General features: G+C 42.8%; 1 protein-coding gene across 1 annotated transcript in view; it reads right to left on the bottom strand.

Annotated features, from left to right (window-relative positions):
- Positions 1-305: 305 nt before the first annotated feature.
- The window catches only part of ctnna2 (catenin (cadherin-associated protein), alpha 2), a 312264-nt gene continuing 292677 nt past the window's right edge, over positions 306-19892 (bottom strand). The window contains exons 14-18 of the mRNA XM_041964876.1: positions 18254-18367; positions 12311-12492; positions 10845-10950; positions 2019-2153; positions 306-851 (exon numbers count right to left, since the gene is read on the bottom strand). Of these exons, the coding sequence (XP_041820810.1) occupies positions 564-851; positions 2019-2153; positions 10845-10950; positions 12311-12492; positions 18254-18367 (825 nt within the window). The 3' untranslated portion in view covers positions 306-563. The remainder of the gene's footprint in view (positions 852-2018; positions 2154-10844; positions 10951-12310; positions 12493-18253; positions 18368-19892) is intronic.

The following is a 19892-nucleotide window of genomic DNA, read 5'->3' as shown; positions in this document are numbered from 1 at the left end:
CATAAGTTATTCCTAGAACTACAGGTTACATTCAAATCGATAAATTAAAAAAAATATAGCAAGAGGGAGCATATCAACACTGATATATTCCCTTTAGAATAACTCCTCTACTGAACCATTCAGGATTTCCATTCAGACAGTTTAAATGTGTATACAAGCAGGATATCAACTGCCACAGATTTTAAAATGCCACTCTTCCTCCTCTGATATGTTTCTCTCTCTCTCTTTTTTTTTTAACTCCCATATTTTCAAAAGTGTTTGTGTCACATTTTGGCTCTCACATATTAAGCTACAATAAGATTGATAAATAGTGTTGGGTGTGCGCTGGCTGCCTGTGAGCCGTGAGGCCCACAGTGTTCACAGGAGCCGTAGTGTGGCAGTTTAATATGTACTGAAGTCCTCCTGAGGTGTCACCAAGCACACACAGGGCAAACAGAGGTGGGGTAACACAATGTAAAAAGGGACTTTTTCTTCAACTTGTCACTGTCATGTTTTGTTGTTTTTCTTGGGTAAGTATGACTTCTTCTTCTTCTTCTTCTTCTTCTTCTTCTTCATTTTTTTTCTTAGAAGGAGTCCATGGCCTTAAATTCGCTGAGGGCCTGGACGGGGGAGATGTGTTTCTTCTGGGAGCCTCGTCGCACACGTGTCTGGCACTCCTCGGGTTTCTCCCTTTTTACCAGAGGCTTCTTCTCAGGGGCCTTCATGCGCCAAGACACCACGGGTGAGTTAACAGCCGCCGTTCCGTACACCTTCTGGTACTTGGTGGAGGCTACATACGACGCCTTTACAGTCAGCACCACTGCGTTCATTAGGTTCTTGGCCGCTTGGATCAGGGAGGTGGCACTGTCCAGCTACAAGAGGGCAAGGAGAGTCGGAGGAGAAAGAGAGAGAAACACAAAGAATAAAGGTAAAAAAGTCATTTTAGCTATGTACAGAACCAAGGAGGTCTCTGCCACGACGGGCAATTAAGCAGGGTGAACGCATGGCCCTCGCTATATGACATCTTATTTTAGCAGCTCTTAATTAGCAGAGGCAGGGGTCAGGTGTACCTCTGTCTCCGTCTGTTTTGTTTGGCTGACATTTAAGGGTCAGCGGCCAGTGGGCCTCCTCCTACCTCACACTGAGACGAGTCAACTGCTTAGATTTAATGAGTGTGGAATCCAGCTGGCCACCATGAAAAGGTTAAAATCTCAGCAGGGCTTGCATATATCTCATGTGAGCCAAATGATAATAGAGTCCTGAGACACCACGAACTGTATCAACATGAGATGAGAGGAAACCCAAAGCAAAGATAAAAGTCAAGTCTGAGTTAGATTACAGGAACAAATCATACGAAGGCAATTAACGAGGAAGGTTTTTAGGAGGAATGCAGATTCCGCCTTTTCTGTCTTTATACACTAACACATGTATTGAATAACTTCTTTTTGTCTGAGGCAAAGTATGTGTTAGCTTTGTGAGGAGGAGACCCTTTCACATAATCAATGGCTGGCTTTGCAGGTGGATTTGTTATATTTCACCAAAGGCACAAAAGAAGGATAAGGGAGAGCTGAGAGGAGAGTTACATTATTATGAGGATAATACTGGTCAAACTAATCAATATTTCTCATTAAGACTGAAAGCTTTGAAATGGAGACTATGCTGCAAATGTATTAGTTAAGTTACAAGCAAGATGTCAAATGCAAGCAAAATGGGATAATTGACTGATTTTAGTCTGAGCAGTGATAATAGGGTTCGTGAGGCATGAAAAGTACAAATGGAAAAACGTCTGTGCTGCGTCTTTCTGGTATTATTAGATGGTAATCAGTCCTAAATAATTGCATCAGCCTTAATCTGCATGACCCCTCATCCGGTCTTCCAAGCACCATCGTGACCTTGAACTAAGAGGCTCGCCCACCTGCAGCATGGAGCATTGAAATTGTCTTAAATTGACCGAGTCTGGTGATTGGAGCCTAAAAGCCGATGTAGAGCATCAGTGACAGCGCCGCTGGCCACGCGCTGCTCTGTATGGACAGACTTACCCCGGACACGATGAGCTCTCCGCCCAGATTCTGGACCTCAGCTTTCACCTTGCTGCAAATGTTGAGCTGATGACAGTACAGGGCAATTCTCTGCAGGTAGGCCAGCAGATCCTGCTTGCACGCTGAATCCGGGCACTGAATGGAAAAGAGGGACAAGGACACACATTGTCAAAACATAAAAAGAACAATAAAAGCGGGAAGTGGGCATTGGCTTTCACACAGCTGCTGAAGGTGGCTGGAACCTCTTCTAATGCCTTTGCAGATATTTGTTTTTGGAAGTCTCATTGCGCCGATAATCAGATAAAATTTGGGAGATCAAGACTACTGTGCAATAGCTACTGTTTAACAATGAGCCCAATGTTGGCAGTGTGGAGCACATGTTAATGTCCTCTGACACACTTCTGGCCATATCATCCACTTGTGTGACAGTAAGGAATTATGTCTCGCTTCCTATTTACACGTCACAACTGTCAAATGTGTTTGTTACACTCGGATGAGCTCTGTGTTCAAAATCACTCACTCGTTCACTCTTTCGCTACCTCATGACACTCAATACTACTACAATGTTGTCCGCAAATTGAGGCTCATGGGTCATCAACATCCTGCATCGTCACTGGCAGGTGAAGTGACATGTGTAATTCTGCACTGGCACTCAAATTAAATGGCATGGAGGTGGCTTTGGGAAAAAAAAAAACAGAGGATTCAACGGTAACAGCAATAATACAGATCACCATTAGTTCAAATATATGAATTCAAAAGTCAGAATTCATGATCCATCAAGGTTTGGATGAAAATAAACATGTGCAGTCAATTTGTGCTGAGCCACACATTCCCAAACATGTCAGGTCCTGTGGCTTAGGAGTTATTTGCCAAAATGCAAACTATCATAAAGACACTTCCTGTTTGCATGTCTTTGGTTATATTTCTCCATTTTAGCACTGCGCCAAACAGTTTGGATTTCACAATATTTGGTTAATCCATGAGGTCCACGCTTTGTTTAAAGGATAAACCTGGATTGTGTGTGATGAACAAAGGGCCAATGGCAGATTAGTTGATGGAAATTTGTCACTGAGCCAAAAAAAAAAAAAAAGGTTCCCGTCGTTATTTTAGCCGTCATTCTCAAAATCTAAAGCTGCTTGTGACAATAGTACTGCTTTTAAATGGTGCGTGTGTTGCCCAAACAGGTCTGACATATGAATTCTCCACCAACTGGACTGTTGTAGGGATCATGGTGTCTGTTGTTGAAGCCGTCTTAAAGCAGAAAACAGGAACAACAATCTGAACAAAAACAGCGGGGGTCCAGTATTTAGGCTTGCTAATTACATGTCTTTGCACTAAGTCTGGAAGATGTTGCTCAACATTTTTGTTTTCAGTGGTGGCTTGTTGCAAGTTTGAGTTTTAAAGGCAAGTTGAGTTGCACTGCAGGGTGTCAAACTGATTCATTTCGCATAAAGCAAGTTTGTCACAGCTTGTTGCCCAAGAAGAAAACAGATCAATCACAGTGAATGGACATAACACTTTGAAACACATGAAGACTTGCTTCTGCAGCAAGCTTTCTGTGTATCCCTCTTCTTCTTGTCTTCTCTTTCTCTCTTTTTTCTTTTCTTTTCTTTTTTTTTTGAACCAGAAGTCCTGACCTGGTCTTGCTGGCCTTTGTGCTACTTCAACAGTGAAGAAACCAATCACTGAGAGCAGGAAATTGACCAAAAGGAAATACAAGGACAGCCTCCCGAGGTCTCCTACTATCACACAGTTTTCCCCTATTATTCCACCTGGAAGCCTTCCAGGTGTCAGCTATGGCCCACTAAGCTCCCAGCGGGTTAAGAACACTGCATCAGCTACTTAAACACTGTGAGCGTCATTTTGTTGCAACACCTTTCTTCTCGTCATTAATATTAAACGGTCCTAACTAGGACATTCAACAGCACTGTGTGGGGACATGCACTGCTCATTTCCTTGTCTTGTGGGCTCTGGTAGAGGGGGGCGGTGGCTAGTTAAACATCGAGCTGCGATATGAGAAGACGAATACTATTGATTAGCCACAGCGCCCTTCACTAGTGGTCACAAACAGCGAGTAAAACACAGTCTGCCCGAATCAAACGATTTGTTTATTTCTACGAAATGCAAATACAACTGGAAAGAGCAACTGAAGGTGTGATTTACATTTATAGCTATGGCCACTATCGGAGCCGGACTGTGAACCACACAGACCAAAGCTGCCACCAGCATTCAGCTTCTTCTCAGTGAGTGGCACTGAATGCAGACCGGGGTGGAGCTGCTAGCTCATAGAGCAGCCAGTGAGGCGGAGGGAAGCTTCTCCTTGGGCATTATCACTGCACCGCCACTCCTGGCTAGTATCACTGCTAACTGCACGTCACACTGCTGGCCCGCGCACGAACACACACACACACACACACACACACACACACACACACACACACACTGCTGCCCCAGGCAACTTCGATGCAGACATGGCACTATTGTTCCCTATTGTACAGTTGACTAATAGCCCATTTCTCCCACAGATTCCCTGTTGATGTAAATAAACTATATGGTCCATTACTTTGCCAGGCCCATTGAAACTCTCTCTATCTCTGTCCATCACAGCGAAAAACAGCATTTATTCCAGAGCAGTGAGGAAACTGTGCGGTTCACTGCTCGACTTTGTGAAACTCCTCATGAGCATTTCTGGAATCTACGTTAGTTTGGTCCAGAGAGACAGGTGAGGAATCTCTTTTCATGTATTTTTTTTCCTCACATAATTGGGCCCAAAATGAGTGAAATGTGCTCCCGAAGGATATTTCAGAAAGATGATGTGAACTCCGATGCAGAAATGGGGGCAACACACTATCAGAGTGTGGCAGTCTGTCAAAACACGAGTCACACCTCACACTGATGCAGCATTTATAAGCAGGCTGAGAATGACCTTTACTAGGTTATTCACAGGGTAAAAAGTAGATGTTTATTTCTTTTTCAACTACACCTCTTTGTTGTCTCCACTGAACTACGGCACTTTTTGGATATTATTCTTATTTCTGCTCCATCACATATCCAATAGTGGAGTAGGGAGGTGTTTGAGAGGGGGATGACATGAAGCTGACGGATTCAAATAGAGCATGTTACACACAGTTACACAATATGCCTTCTAGCTGACTGGACAACTACAGTCCCTGTGATGCAAGCTGTCACCTGTCAGTTATTTCAGAGAGCTGGTAATCTTTCTATTTGCTCATCCAATCTCTCTCCACCAAAGACTGAGCACCACTGTGTTCTGGTACTGAAACCACCTATTATATTTAAGTGACTACATAATGTGCTTCTTTTCTTTCCTTCTTTCATATGGCATTTTGCACATAAAAAGTGACCTGTTGTTCCCTTTATGTAAATCTTCTTCTTCTTTTTTTAAAATTAATTTACTGGAATGTGTAATCCATCATATGAGCCTTAAACTGAAAGCTGGTTCTGCAGGCTGTCATGTTGCAAGATACAGATCAGTAGACTGTCAGTGGTGTGAGAGTATGAAAAGTGGATTTTCTCTTCTTATGATGTGTGTCTGAGCCACCAGTACTGTGAAAACAGTCATAATACAGTAGAGTGTTGTTTGAGATGGCTTCTAATTGACAGGTGAGGGATTTTTCATTTGTCATACTGATTTAAAGGAATTGTAGACGCCTAAAAAAAGGAAAAAGGAAACAAAATAACATCTTTTGTAAGACACTGGATGCTTTCACCTCCTGACATGAGGCAGAGATGCTGTGTGAGGTGAAAGAGACAAGTGCATGCTGGTGTTCTTGTAACAATGGGAAGTTAGTTACGTGTTGTTTGGCCTGCAGATTTGGCCGCTCGCCAACACAGTCAACATTTGGAGCTGTGGCAGAGGCTGTGACACACACCTTAAGGAGGCAATTAAGGTGGTTCTAAAGTATTTTAATTGCTCCAATTTTTGTCACATATAGACACATATTTTTTGATTCAGTATGACTTACACTTTTCGAGGATATTAACTCCAACCTTAACCCCCCCTGATTTAGCATCCAATAAATGCCCTTAGAAATGAAAAAAAGATGCTCCTTATAACTCCAGAGCTTGCCTGAGAATCATCACATTTTTCTTCAGTATCAAAAGACCAGAGTGGTAGCCGTCTCTGCATCCATTGGTACGCTGCAAATAAGATGGGCTAACAGCTAATTTGGCTCAGTCTTCATGCTGCCAATTTGCCAAAATCTAGACAAATATACTGCAGGCTAAGTTGTAGCCTATGGCGTTACCCACTGAATGCATAACAACAAAAGCATTATGGGAACTGCTGGCCTAAAACTTAGGGCATGGTGATCTACCAAATAGAAGTAAAATGATACAAAATATACTATGAACTTTTTTCATGTTGTTTTTGACAGTACTGTGGTTGTGAATATCCCATCGACATGGGGATGGTGGCTGATTTTTGTCTCAGATGGGTCCCCCAGGCTACTTGGTCCCTTTATGCATCCAGAAATGCTTACAATAATTTTTGCATCTAAAGGCATGAGGGGCGACACTGACATATCATGAGAAATTATACTAGATTTAAAGCAGAGAGAATCTTGAAAACCCTCTCAGAATAAACTCAGATATGTATGCTGGTCAAGCTACAATCAATGCTGTTTTGTCTAACTTACTGAGAAGCTGACAATCTTGAGATTGCCACTCAGTGATAGCATACATTTTTGAAGAAACTTGGTACTGACTCACATTAAACTGTAAATTTTGTTTTTACTGAGAAGTCGTTTAATTACACATCAGTCACACTTGGTTTCACTGCTGTCAGCAGAGGCAACAAGAGCAAAGCTCTTGTTGTTCTGCTCTCAATGTGACAGAGACTTCCGCTGTGACAACTGAAGTGAAGCCTGGAAGTCTGAATGCTCAGCCTCAAACTTGCATGTGTTTGGCAGCATTTCTAAACAATAACGTGACACTTTTATTTAAGTTCTTTAACACTGCAGAATGCCAAGCGGAAAGTTCACATGAGGGCCATGCAAAAGACAAGTATTTCTTGAAAGTCTTCAAAGTAAGGACAAGCAAATAAACCAGGAGAGGTCACAGGTAAAGGATAAGGCTGGCGATTCTCCAAATTTTTATTACTGTCAACAAATCCAATGGAAAGACCAACACCGTAAAAGAATTGTTCTTACTAACAAGCACTGCTGTGCAGCCTCAGCGTGATATAACTGATCCACCAGAGACTTCCATTTTTGTCCAAAAACTACTGAAAACACATCAGTGAGCCACACAGTAGCTCCGTCACTGCAATGAACTTTGCCACTGTAGGTTCGAGTCAATCCTGTGTACACCGTCCGCGCTATTGCACCAAACAGTATTAATCTGTCTTTAAAAATAGCCTCAGAGAAGCGCACTGTTTTCTCCTGTTTGAAGAACTTTATACAACGACACTCACCTTAAAATAACTACCAGTGTACTGACATCAGCGCAGACCAACAACACAGGTAGAGTTTAAGCCAGATGGTGCTGCAGGATTACTCAGCATTCTGTCTTCAGCATAGATACTGATAGATACTGTTACATGCCATTGCTGTTACTAATACTCATCAGTCAATGCATGTCTCAGAATAGGTGCCCCTAATGTTGTACAGCTGCCATCCACTATTTAGGCTGCATCTGTAGGAGGCACACTTAAAGAAATAGGCAGAGCAGGGAAAATGGAGTGGGAGAAATAGAGTAGAAAAAGGGGATTGCTGGAGTGAAATGGGCTGAGGTGCCTCGAGGGATTTTTCTACGTCAAGCGCTGTGCATAAATGACTACAAAAGAGCTCGCCGTCCTCCCACCTGTCCACACAGAATTGACTTCTGCTTCACGTGATCGTCAATAGGGCTGATGTGCAGTCATGGTGACAAGGTTTGCTACTTAAGAGACCTGTCTGAAAGCGGTGAAGCGGCCTTTATTGTTACTGTCAAACCACAGTGCTTTTGACGAGCGCAGGTTACCTGCGTGCGTGTGTGAATGCAAAACACTTGTCCTCTGCCTCCATTATCAAGCCAAATCATCAAAGTTATGTTATTTGTTGTGTAACTCCATTAAGATGTTTGATAAAAAAGAAACTTTTGTTATTTCAGCTTCTATTTCCATCCCATTTCCTGAATGGTGTGGCAAACAGATGCCTGAGATGCCTCACAAGAAGACACTTTTAGAACAAATACATGTTGGAAATGAAAAGGTCCTCAAGCCCCTTTTTTATTTCCTGACACGGCTCTGATGTCTCTGGAAGTGTAACAGAAGGCTTTGAATATTCAGTAAACACTGGTCTAGGAACCATTTAAGTGAGAATTAAAAATGGCAAGCCACCTGCTCTTTTCATTACAGCAACTGTTGATTCAGACACAGGCTCTGCCAGTGATTTGCCATGTGACAGATTCACTCCCACCTAAACCCTGCTAAACACTGATCATCACTCGGCAGCCTACAAGCTGAGAAATTAATACATAAGCACACAAGTTCATGCTTGCTTTGTCCTTTTTGTCCCAGATCCTGCTCTGAAAAACACGAGCCGCGACACAGACTGAGACCTGCTTCCTGCAACAAATGTTCTCACACATGGAAACATGCAAAGATGCTCGTGCAGACTGAAAGCCTTGCTTTTCATCCCTCTGTTTGTGGTAATTACTGCATAACAGACAGAGTAGTGCATTCATGGCCTGAAACTTAGTTCTCTAGTGCAATATGCTCTGGAGAGCAGGACAGTGTGACATGAGGAGAACAGAGCCAGCTTTGACTAAAGATGCCTTCTGGTCAGTTGAAAGCTTAGCATACTTTATGGCCACTCAAACTGACAGCCTTTCTGCGCTCGGCTAACAGCACAAGGCTCGCCAATATATCGTTGTGAAGTCACATATTGTCACAAGAAGGTAGGGGATAAAGAGAATATACAGTCGGAGGTGAAAATCATCTCTTTGTGGTGGAATATTGCTCCCTGAGCAACATTTCTTGTGTGTACTTTAATCTAACTTCTGCATTGTTCCTTTGATTATGAACATAAAGCGCCCTGGATAGGATCAAGCCTCCTGTAGGAATGTGAAATGATTTTAATAAGTATAAAATGCCTTCACAGGAAATATCGATGACAGCTTGGAGCATTTTTTCCATGCTAGGTTAAGAGTTATTTTAACTGCAAAGCAGGTTATATTTAGATCTTCTGTCTTAATTATCAGGACTTAAGTCAACATGATATATTAATTTACACTTTTAGAACATCAGGTCATGAGCACATGATTGATTTAGACTACACAAAATTTTATGCATCTTTAATGCTGAATGAAAAACCTTCTGGCCCATTTACACCAATATTTCTGTGTGTTTTGAAGGATTTGGATCCAAAGCTTCTCTAATCAACATTTGTACTTAACAATAGATCAAATGACTACGTGTAACGTGAAAGAGGTCATTTGTGCTGATGAACCCACGTAAAATTATCACCCGACACAGTTCCTTTCACCCTATGGACCATTTCGCTGTCTTTTATTAATCCTTTTGGTTTTACAGCCCACAACTTGTCTGTTTTCATTCAGTCTCACTGCACTCATCAGTCATTCCCAGATACAGCAGGCAGCTATTTTCAGCAACAAAGCTCAGATAAACCAACTGTACACTACCTTCCCGGCACCAAATGGCAGGAACACAAAGGCAGCGACTAGCCGATGAACGTAATGGAACATTTAGCAGCTAAAGAGCCAGACATATTTCCTCAGAAGTTAATGGCCAAACGGAGCATAAAGAGAGCACATGCCTTCTATAGCATTGAATCTGCTAGATGTGTAAATAATCCACTGTCTGATGACATGTTTGCTACATCTGCTTTATAAGGTGATAAGGTGTTAAATGTCACGGTTGAGTTTACAGATTGCGGCATCCCCCCACCCAAAAAAACAAACAAACAAACAAAAAACAATTAATGCAGGTTTAAAACATTTTGAGGACTGTGCAGCCTAGCCACACTCATTTACATAAAAGTTGCTTCCTCTACATCTTAAACCACAAAGTAACTTTAAGTGTGATGGCTTGTTTGAAATTTGACATGTGATGCTAAAGGTAAGGCAGCTTTGCTGGTGGTCGTGTGAGCCAGGCCTCACGCCAGTTGCAGGACTTCAGAAACTGACTATTGTGATTGTAAATTTGATGTGAGCTCCAACATTTCTTCAGCTAAGCAGCACTGGAACGAGGCCCAGCGTGTGATACTGAAACCAACAATAATTATTCCAAGGGTTTGCTAGCTAACAGCAGTTGCAATTACAATGACAACAGGCTGCCTTAATAAATCAGTGAGTCTTGTGCCTTAGCGTATTCTCACTGCTTATTAGAGACAGATGAAATGAAGAACATTATGCATTACCTGGAGTGCTGCATTTTGAAATACCTCCCAATTCATTTGCTGTATGCACACATACGGAGCATACACACCTATTTCTTTTCACTCTCATCCTCCCTCAGCACAGCACCGATTGATTAGATATTGAAAATGGTCTGTCAGCGTGTTTTAGAGAGGTACTCATCTGATAATGAATGCAACACCTCGGTTGGGAACTAATTATATTAGAGACACAACTTGGTTCTGCTATCTTGCTCTCGTAGTGTTGGCCCCATTGGGAGACAATGTCATGCGGCAACACAGCTCACCGCTCCAGCTGCGCTCGACAATGCCCACATTTAAGATTTCCAGCGGCCGTGCCCACTTACAAAATGTGCTCCGCCGCCAGCTACGAAGATGCAGTCAGAGACAGTTTCCGACCGTACAAAGTGTAACAATAAAAAAATGATAGACACAGTGGCAAAGCTACCTGATCTGCGACAGCACGGGCCAATTTGTCCATCCTGGAACCGGCCTCTGCAATCTTCTTAGCCGCGTTGATCACATCTGAGGAGTTCTTCAAGGGGCCTTTGCCTCTGGGAAAATTCAAGGAGCGAGAAAGGAGAGAAAAGGGAATGTGAGAGGAGCTGTCGAGGCAGAGGACATGCAGAGCTTCCCTTTAAAGACTGAGCTCACCTGTGCCACACACGCTCGCACAGAAGATAATTTGCCGTGGCTGGCAGGAGCAATGTTACTGGAATATTACCATCAACCAACAATACAGGATTTCCCATATAATGAATGTAACAAATCCAGTGTGCCTTTGTCCATTATTATGTATCACAGAGGCTTTGAAGCACAACGTAACAATAGAGTTTTGTTTTTAACAGCAAAACAGGGAAATTTTCTGAGCAGTTACAGAAGGAAATCTAATAGGGGAATGAAATAATGGCCAACAACCGAGCCTGTGATCTGTGCTGCGTTTTCTTAATTCGTCAGCATGGGAAAATTGAATGAGATAAGTGCGTTTGCCTGCGTGTGATGTCTCGTTTTTAGCCATTGCTAAGCTGAAGTTTCCACTCAGTTTGTTCATGCCAATCTGAGTAAATGGGGTCAATTCCAATAATCACGGCGCAGTCACAGCACCACAGTCGTAATCACTCATGACTAATCACTCATGGCTCTCATTTTTATTTATTTTCTTTATTTTTGGTTTGTTCGAGCCATACGATTGTGGAGTGGATCACGAGCCCGTACACGAGACAGACCACCATCAGTTAGGCATTGCCTCGATACGTTGAGCCCAGATGGGGGAGATTGAGACGAAAGCTGCTGGCTTTTAGTAGACATAAGCAGCAAGACTCTTAATGCAAATGGATTATCTATTACAGTATATCTTTGAATCACAGCATCGCTACGCAGTCTGATCAAAACTAAAGTCGTCTGGGTCACTTTGCTGACAGTTTGCAGCTGTGGGGCAAAAACAAGCCTGTCACTTTATTTTCTCGCTGCTGCAATATTTTTATATTAACAATGGATAAAAAATAGCTGTATGTCAGAAGGATTGCTGACGGAGAGTTATCACCTGACTCCCGCCCTCAGCTGTACAGAACTGTTCAGCTTTTTTTAGCTCATCGTTTGGTTTTATATTTTAATGTATCTGTTGTGATCCACTCTAACGCTGTCATTGACCTCTTTGCACACACAACAGGCAGCTTTTCGCAGTGAAAAAACTCATACTGATACCTCCTCTATGCTACCTGATCAGCACGAAATGGCAGTTATTTCCCTCTGGAGTTTGTATATCTGCTAAATGTGTAAGCTAACTGTTTGCTGACAAATTAGCCACCTGAACTTAAAATCTGATAACACATCAGTGTCATGTTTACAGCTTCTGGCCAGAAAAAAAAGAAAGTCATTTGAATTTTGCAGCTTCGTGTATGGAATCATTTTTACCTGGTGAAGTCCGTCATCTCCATCATGATCATACACATCTGCTTAGCCAGCACGATGATGTCATTGCCGTTGTCATCCCACTTGGCCACTTCTGCATCTAGCTTGCACTTTTCCTGTCTGAAACTCTCCACCTGCTCAGCAATCTTGGCCTTTTCCTCCTGGGGAAGCTGTGCCATGATGGCCTGCAGGCAACAGGGGGAGTATGGAAGAAACAAGAGCATTAGTGGAGGAGGAAAAGGTTGCTAGGGAGTAAATTTGCAGCAGAATAAATTGGGAAGATGGCTCAGAATGAGGGAAATGCCAGAAGAGAAGAATTTAGGTAAAGGAAGCAGATAAGGTTGGGGAATTGAGAACGATAGGGAAATGAAGAAAGGGGCGAATAAGAACAGGGATTAGTTTTGGAGGAAGAGAATAAAAGAAAGAATATAAAGGATAGAGCTGTAGCACCATTTGTTCTTTTTTTCCGTCCAGTCCACTTTTTAATCCGCCCTACAAAACTTGAACATTAAGTTTGGAGTCTGACTATCCCTGCCCTTCTGAAATGCTTCAAAATAAAGTTCTAAACTTTACATTTAATGACTGGACCTTTTCAAACCCCTTGACATCTTATATCCATAAAGAGCAAATCCATTTTTGCTTTCATTTTTTTCCTTGGCGGCCATTGGGGGCAGGTCCAAAATGGCATAAATCTTGTGGCAAGGTCACAGGCGCAGTAAGTACCCGGTATTATTTGGGAGATAAATGTATAATTACCTTGCTTCTTAGACCAGAGAATGAATAATGCATTTGTTCAACATTATGTCAGGGAGGTGAGATGGAAGGAAGAGTAACCTGGTTTCCATTAGGGTCGATTCTATTGACTCGAGAGGCAGAGAGTGAAAACGAGTACAGTGAAAAAGAAAAGTCACCATTGTTTTTTAACCTCATCTATTATTGACTGTCCCCCAAGAATTGCTATTCTCTTAATGAAATAATCGCCCTTGTCCTGCGTTTCTCTCTTCCTTTTCCCTCTCTCACAGCAAAGCTGGCGTGTGGTGGTGCGGGGTGAGCTCAGTGAGAAAGTGCGTCAATTTGCTCATGTCCCTCGGCAGATGTGTCAGGAGGAATATTAAAACAAAAAAAAATACAGATGACTTGTCCTGAGATTCTTTGAAAGAAAATAAGCAGGAACAAGAGGGGGGGCACAGTGAAAGAAAGAAAACTGAAAATTTCACTTAGAAATAGAAAAGCATGGAGGCACAACTTTCTCATCGGAGGCCAGCAGATGTGTCCACGAGCTCTGGCCTACTGATCACTGTGTGAGAGGAGCTTTGACGGCGGTTAGCTTGAAAACAACAACAACAAAAACAAAAACCCCTGAACGGCATAAACAAACAAGCAAAACCGGCCCCCTCAAGCCCAGTGTAGATTTCCTCTCCTGCTGGTGCCAAGAAACACAAACAACGGCGCAGCAGCAAATCCCATTAAACAGCGTGTGGGGTGAAAACACAGCTCACATTTAAAACAAATACCGAGTTAATATTTATTTAGACTGCACAATGAGGAATAAACAATTTAAAACAGAGCGGCTGATTTCAGCAGGGCTAACGCTATGCTATGTGTCGCTACATGTTATGGGTTGCACAAAGCAGGCAGTGGCTCTGGGGCCCGTGTGCCGCCATTTATTTAATCTATGACAAAACTACTGTGTGTGTGCCCATCCACAAGTCAAATATACCTCCATAGTTCCATTTACCAATCAGATAGATCCCTGAGTCATTAACCAATACTCACACGCCATGTTCTTCTCACCTCAACATGTTTCCGATGCACTCATTTTATTATGCCGATAGGTTTAAGCTGTCAGTGCTCTGCTCACTGTTTTGCCTGCTGCCGCGTCGCTCACCTGAAAGCTTTGCTGCTACCGCTGCTGTTCATACAGCATTTCAAAAGGGCCAAGCTCCGCCCCAGCATCAACCTGAGGGCTCTGAGTCTCAGGGGAAAGTTAGTGTTGTCGCTCCCCACACCCTGCCGCGCTGCGTTTCTTTGTGGAGAGTGACAAGGTCAGAGCCGACATGCCAAATGTTAACACTACACATATTCTACATTAACATAATAATCCTTTCCGCACGGCTGGCTGACAACTTTTATTCCCTCTTGTTTAAGTTGATCTTAGAGCTGTATCTTATTTTAAGGAAAGTTTTATTTATGCTGTTGATTTAAACTATGACCTGTTTTTAGATTCTAATCAGTTTGAATTATAGTGCAAATATTCAAAAATATAAACTCGAGGACTTCAAGGGTGCTTGTACTCTCAGCTTGCGGTTCTGGGTAGTCAGTGGCTGCCTAGTTTTATGGTTTGCTGATTACATGTTCATGTTTAATGCAGACAAATATATAATGTAGGCAAGGCTGCGCTGTAATTGGTTCAACAGCGACACAGGTGAGTACACTGTGTCACTGGGCAGATCTCTCTGACCTCAGGACTCCAGGACGGCTGTTAGCATGTCTTTGCTGCTCATATAATTCCTGCACCCAACTGTTGAGGCATCAATTATTCACTTATTTCTATAATTACACCGAACAGTGTGCCGCTGGTGTCAAAATGAGGAGTGCACCATTGAGAAGAAGTGCAGTTATGGTTTTGCTAAATGTAATCATAACGAGTCGGATCAAGGCTGTAAATTAAGAATCAGAGTCAGCGCAAGGTAAGGATATTTCTGTAAGTACCCCAGTCCTCTGCACATAAGAGCTGCACTAAACCAAGACGAACTGTTCTCCCAAACAGCTAAAGGGAGCAAAAAGTCTCTTGAAACTCAACAATTTGGATTGAAAATTCCTTTTTCTAAAATTAGGGATCAAGGGAGGTTGGGGAGAGACAGTGAGGGATTTGGTTCGCATTCAAATTCACTCTGAAAGTGGTGTGACAAAAGAGAGCGAGCGTCAGGGAGGAAGAGAGAGCGAGAGAGGGGTTCAGAGCACAAAAGAAAGCTGCAGCACAGGGGTAAACACATGAGCCAATTGGGACGTCAGGGGAGCAGGAAGGCACTTGGTGGAGACCCCCTCTCCCCCTCCCCTGCTCTCTAGAATTCACTTATCCCCAAATCCCTTCCCCTACTTTACTGATAACAACAAGGAGCGAGCCTTGGGAGCTTAACATAGTGGCAAATCCGGCCGAGGGAGTGCTGTGCCAATACACTCTGCGACTCGGCTGCGTCTGCAGGGATTAGAGCGCTTTCCGGGTTTCTTCACTGAGCGCGGCGTCTTGAAATGACTTTAATTTGTTTCATTTGAAATAAACTGCCCAGACACTCAGAGTTCAATTTTATGGATGACCTATCAACAGCGTTATCCAATCAATGCTTGGTGTGTTCGTGTGTGTGTGTGTGTGTGTGTGTGTGTGTGTGTGGGGGGGGGGGGGGGGGGGGGTTTTGCTGTCTGTGCATTATACCGGTGTGTTATAGAGGGAGAGTTTGTGTCTGCATGTTCTAATAGAAAGAGACACTATGTGCAGGCTTCCTTCCCCTGTGTGTTTTTCTGCCCTCTCATTATGCATGTTTGCTCTAATAACTTTGCTTAATGCATAAGTATAATAGAAGTGACAAGTCAAGCACCACACAAGGCAAGGCATTGAGAACAAAGGCCCCTGGGACAGCCCTGGACTTGATTTTACTTCTTTCTACACTAAGAAAGAGCGAGACAGCGAGATGGAGAAAGTGTGAGGGAGATATTACGCCTGTGTCATGTGTGTGATACCAGCACGCTGAAGGGGCTTGGAGGGATCACGACTGTAAACCTCAGTGCGCTCATGTCGGCTCCTATGGAGAAAATGGATTACGCCTCCTCTTGTCTGTTTGAATAGAAAGACGGAGCACCAGTGTGCACTTGGCATGACCGTGAGAGAACGTCAAGCTTTATCCTGACACGACAGGGTGAGGCTGACTGGGCAGATCACCAGTGGTTCACGGCAAACACATCTTTTATGGATGTGCTTGTCTTCTGCGTGTGCAAATGTTTAGTCTCTGAGGGCATAACAGTGTCTATGAGCGGGAAAAACAGGTGATATCAATTAACTGTGTGAGAGGCTGTGTCAGCATGCCAGATATAAAGTATGTTGTACAAGATAATGTGTGAAAGAGTAACCACATTTGATAACACGCTGTGATACATTGTTGTACATTTACTTGATGCAAGCTGGAGTGCATAGCGTGCTCATTAAGGATGCCTGAAGGATCATTACATTCAGCCACGTCACCCGTTAATCCACCTTAAATCACTGTCGTACAGTAACAAGTTGTGACAAAGGGACATGCTGCTACATCGAACTGTTCCCAAGAAGAGCTGCCCACTCAAAGCACAGTTCAGTGCCAGGAAAACTAGTGAACAGTTTGGTGCTGTGAAGCTCCTTTGTGTGGCAGCGCTGGCGCGTCTAAGCTCAGATGGCCCTACAATGTTACGCAGCGGGAGCCTTGGTGGGAGTATACATACAACAAACTCGAAGCACTTCACACCCAGGACCCCCACAGTCATCCTGGAGCAGCTACTGCGCACCCAAAGCCCGGGTCTTTTCTTTTTGTTCATGGTTGGATTTCAGATTTGACAATGTTCAACTTTTGAGTTGTCTCTTAGTTCATCACGTCCTTGACTACTAAAGATTAATGCAAAGTTACATTACATCTAAATGGCACCTTAACAATTAGGATTTTCTTGACTGTTAAGCGTGGATGCAGAATTTTGAATATATTGTGTCTCAAGCACGGAAACCTCTTTATGTTTTAACATATATTATACTATTGGTCTGTTTAGGATGGTAAAATCCATGATTTGAGTGTCCTGGGACTATTTATTATGTTCTGAGTGACACATGCCATCGTCCTCAGTCTGGTTTTTTGAGAATTTCCTAAAAAAATAACAGCATCAGTTTGTTCAAATGCCAAAAATGACCTAAATTTATGTTTAACTGAAAACGATTATGATCAGGTCAGGTGCAGAGGGGGGGGATATCATGATGCTGTTATTGAGCCACATAGTGTCGTAGGGAACAGCCTCTCTCAGTCCAACCTCTCACTGGGCAGATTGACAATCATGCAAGCACTCAGGGTGTCCAATCAAATTTCAGGGTTGGCCCACCCCTGGACAGGCTCTGGAAGGGTTCCCTGTTAGCAGTGCCTGACTTGTTTATTTTTTGTTCTAATATCAAAAGGCATCACAATCAGGTGCATAGCTGTACATACAGTGTACATTCATTTCGCAACAATAAGCTGCTGTTTTGGTTTTATTTATTTCTGCCGTCTTTGTGCATTACCCCCGAGTGTGTGCAGACTGTGTAGAGACTCAGGCAGTATAATTCAGGCCTGTGCCAGAGGGAGAGGCACTGGGCCAAGTCATACTCCTGCCATCCACAATCCATTCAACATGCAACACACCGCTAGAGCCTCTGCCTTGCTGGAGGGGAGCAAGCACTGATACCCTCTTAATGTTCTTTAAGCTGGGCCCAAGTGAAAAACTGTTAATGTGCAACAAAGCCCAGACCCTGGTGATCGCGACTGAAGCCTTGGCATAGCACTGTACTGTATTTTGTGTTTTTGTCTGACATCTGAAGGGAATTTGGTAATTACTTCTTTGTTTGTGATTGCAATTTTACACCTGCCATCCCAGAACAGTGTTTATTCAAAATAATCCCACTTGTTAGGATAATTTAAATGGATTTACATGCTATGTAAATGGAACTAGTTGGATGAATCGATTCAAGTATGGTCAGGGAACAGGGATGGTTGGGGTGGGATGCAGTTCAACTTGCACCTCAGCCCACGACTGAAGCAATGACACTTAAATGATACATTTGGGCTTGTCCTTTTCATAGACCAAAAAGACCTTTTTCTTCCTTTCTTTTTTGTGTCAGATTCCATAACTGAGGCACATCTGAGAAGTTTCAGTGCAGTGGGGAAGTGTACATCTACTCACCCGAGCACTTTGTCCAGCAATAAGCTGGTCATCTTCAGTCTGGACACTAGTCCTGCTGCGAGTATCATAGTCCTCCTGCTCAAAGTCAGAGTCATCTTCCAGCTCCTCTGGTGTCTGTCAGAAACACAAAGACAAAGTCGGGCAAACAGTCAGAGAGAGAATAACTGAAAAAGAAAAAAAAATCATACAACTCCTAAATTGACAGCTGAAAAGGGCAATTTTCTTTGCCTTTATGGCCCATTGTGCAGGAATATAGAGTAACAGACAGCATATTCCTGTGCTGTCATTTTTAAACAGCACCTCATCAGGAGTTTTAGCTCAAACCGAACTCAGCATGTGACAGACAGAGGTGCCACGCAATTAAAAGTGATATATATCTCTTGACATCACTCCCTGAACCTGTCTTAAACGAACACATGTGTAAATTCCCTCAACAGTAGCTCAAACACACAAAGAAAAGAAGGGAAATAGCCTGAAGAGATTTGGTGAGTAGCTCAGACTCCTTCCCACATGTATCAAATGAAATGGCAAACATGTGACACTCAGCAGCAGTCATGTCTAATGCATGATAATGATAATACATTTGTTGGAAAGGTAAAAATACAGCTGACAAGACAAGAAAAACAAGAAAAACCAAGCGGCAGCTATCAGCCAAACAATGAGATGAAACGTAGAGGAATAAACAGCGACAATTAATCACTGTTAGACCACAGAATAAAGCACACGTGACTTGTGTTGGAGCATTAAATATCTGGACCCATTCCGCAAAAGGCCTACATCAGCAAGTGTAGCCGTTAAATGAGAATATGCCAGGGTTGTACTTTCAGTAAATCATGGGGGCTCGCTGTAATTTGTACTTTGGGGAGTGAGGGTGTGTGCAGAGTGGTTTAACTTTAGGGACACTTTTCTTTATTTGGTCACTTTATGAAACCACCAATGTCTACTTAATAGCATAAATATTATTACTCAGTGGTTAAAGATGAACATAGAACATTTTGCCTCTTAAAGGTTTTAGCCAAAGTCAAGGGAGAAGCAACCTACAACAATGCACCGTTGTAGCACTATGTACATAAGCGGAAACTGTTGTATAAGCTTTATTTGGAATCTGACTAATGTCAGATGCTTCTAAGTTTTAATGAGTTACCAACTCTATCAGTCATACTGGCTAAGAAGTTGCTTGATTCATGATTAACAGCCTTGTAAAAATGATTTCAATCTGTTTGTCAAGCTGTGACTGGGACTGAAGGCCTGGGCAATATTTTGTGGGTGGTCTCTGCCTCGACTGGTGTTGTTGCTTTCGAGATCCACTCCTCCAGAGCAAAAATTGGAAAAGAAAATCCATATTAAGACACAGCATTTAGAAGAGGAAGCAACTTATAAGAAGATGTGTGACTTGTTGCTGTGTGCATGAATATTTGAACAGTCTGTCTCTGCGCAGTAATCTTATGTTTATTTATTTCCTTTGAAGATGTATCATGTTTAATCATTGTTGCGGCACGGTTGTAAGTCCTTAATCATATTCTGGCACTCTTTTATTTGTCTTTTTGTTTAATTTCAAAGGAAAAAAAGCAGACTGAAAAGGAAATCCACAGCACGACTCTAACATGCTAAATAATTGCAAAGGCATTGTGGTCTCTCA

The sequence above is a fragment of the Chelmon rostratus genome, chromosome 3 (assembly GCF_017976325.1).
Source record: "Chelmon rostratus isolate fCheRos1 chromosome 3, fCheRos1.pri, whole genome shotgun sequence".
NCBI classification, from domain to species: Eukaryota; Metazoa; Chordata; class Actinopteri; order Chaetodontiformes; family Chaetodontidae; genus Chelmon; species Chelmon rostratus.
This window is presented reverse-complemented; position numbering and strand designations above follow the sequence as displayed.